Source organism: Dendroctonus ponderosae, unplaced genomic scaffold (assembly GCF_020466585.1).
Source record: "Dendroctonus ponderosae isolate FM_Combo_2020 unplaced genomic scaffold, Dpon_F_20191213v2 Dpon_F_20191213_11, whole genome shotgun sequence".
NCBI classification, from domain to species: Eukaryota; Metazoa; Arthropoda; class Insecta; order Coleoptera; family Curculionidae; genus Dendroctonus; species Dendroctonus ponderosae.
The window spans coordinates 4,766,141-4,767,201 of NW_026017213.1; the positions used below are offsets into that span (position 1 = coordinate 4,766,141).

At 43.8% G+C, this 1,061-nt stretch overlaps 1 protein-coding gene across 1 annotated transcript in view; it reads left to right on the forward strand.

The window, feature by feature from the left end:
- Positions 1–6: 6 nt before the first annotated feature.
- The window catches only part of LOC109545810 (40S ribosomal protein S4), a gene marked incomplete in the record, with an annotated part of 2,996 nt that continues 1,941 nt past the window's right edge, over positions 7–1,061 (forward strand). The window contains 3 exon segments of the mRNA XM_048662729.1: positions 7–226; positions 619–877; positions 947–1,044. Coding sequence (XP_048518686.1) covers positions 224–226; positions 619–877; positions 947–1,044 — 360 coding nt within the window.

The window sequence follows — 1,061 nt, forward strand, 5'->3', positions numbered from 1 at the left end:
TCGACAACGAGTAATTTGACGTTTCGCAGCGCCCCCATTGGTAGTTGAACTTTATTACAGATCCAAGATCGCTTGTCTTATCTATGTCACAGATTAACAAACTTGATCTAGTTTTTATCTATGATCCTTATCTATCTGTCCTTTATCTATGCGGAGAAATTCCAACCTCCACTAAAGACGCAATTGCCCTTCCGGCCGTTTGTTAACATTTCAAATTTATAAAATGGTAAGTTCAACTGCGGCCTGCAAATCTGCAATCATCCCTTAAAGGGGTTGCCGAAAAGGGCCCTTTTTTGTTTATAAGACACCCCTAGTAGTTCCTCTTTTCCATTAGAGTGAGCTTTTTGGCCCCCTTTTATCAATTAACCCACAAATGGTGCCCTTTAGGGCCCTTCCGGTGATGCAGCCCCAAAACCTTAAAGGTAATCCTTTTGCAAAAACCTTTTTTTAGTGGTGATTCTTATAGAAATAATCCCTTTGCGGGCCTTTATTTTTACCAGAAACACCACTAATAAAGAGATTGTCTATATCCTACATTTTAGGGCCTGATATCTAAGAAAAATTCCCAAGTTCCAATCTAGCCCCAGTTTAGCAGCGCATTTTATTGACTTGTTCCAGGCTCGAGGCCCCAAAAAGCATCTGAAGCGCCTGAACGCCCCAAAGGCATGGATGTTGGACAAGCTGGGGGGCGTTTTTGCTCCTCGTCCATCCACAGGGCCCCACAAACTAAGGGAGTCGCTGCCCTTAGTGATTTTTCTGCGAAATCGACTCAAGTACGCCCTCACTAATAGTGAGGTCACAAAAATCGTCATGCAGCGACTGATCAAGGTGGATGGGAAAGTGAGGACGGACCCCAATTATCCCGCAGGATTCATGGGTAAGCGGTCAAAGCGGTGCCTTAAGCCTTTAAGCAGAGTTTCATCCAAATGTTTTTGTGTTGCTTCAGATGTGGTAACCATTGAAAAAACTGGCGAATTCTTCCGCCTGATCTACGATGTTAAGGGCAGATTCACGATTCATCGCATCACAGCAGAAGAAGCAAAGGTGAGATCTGATAAGTT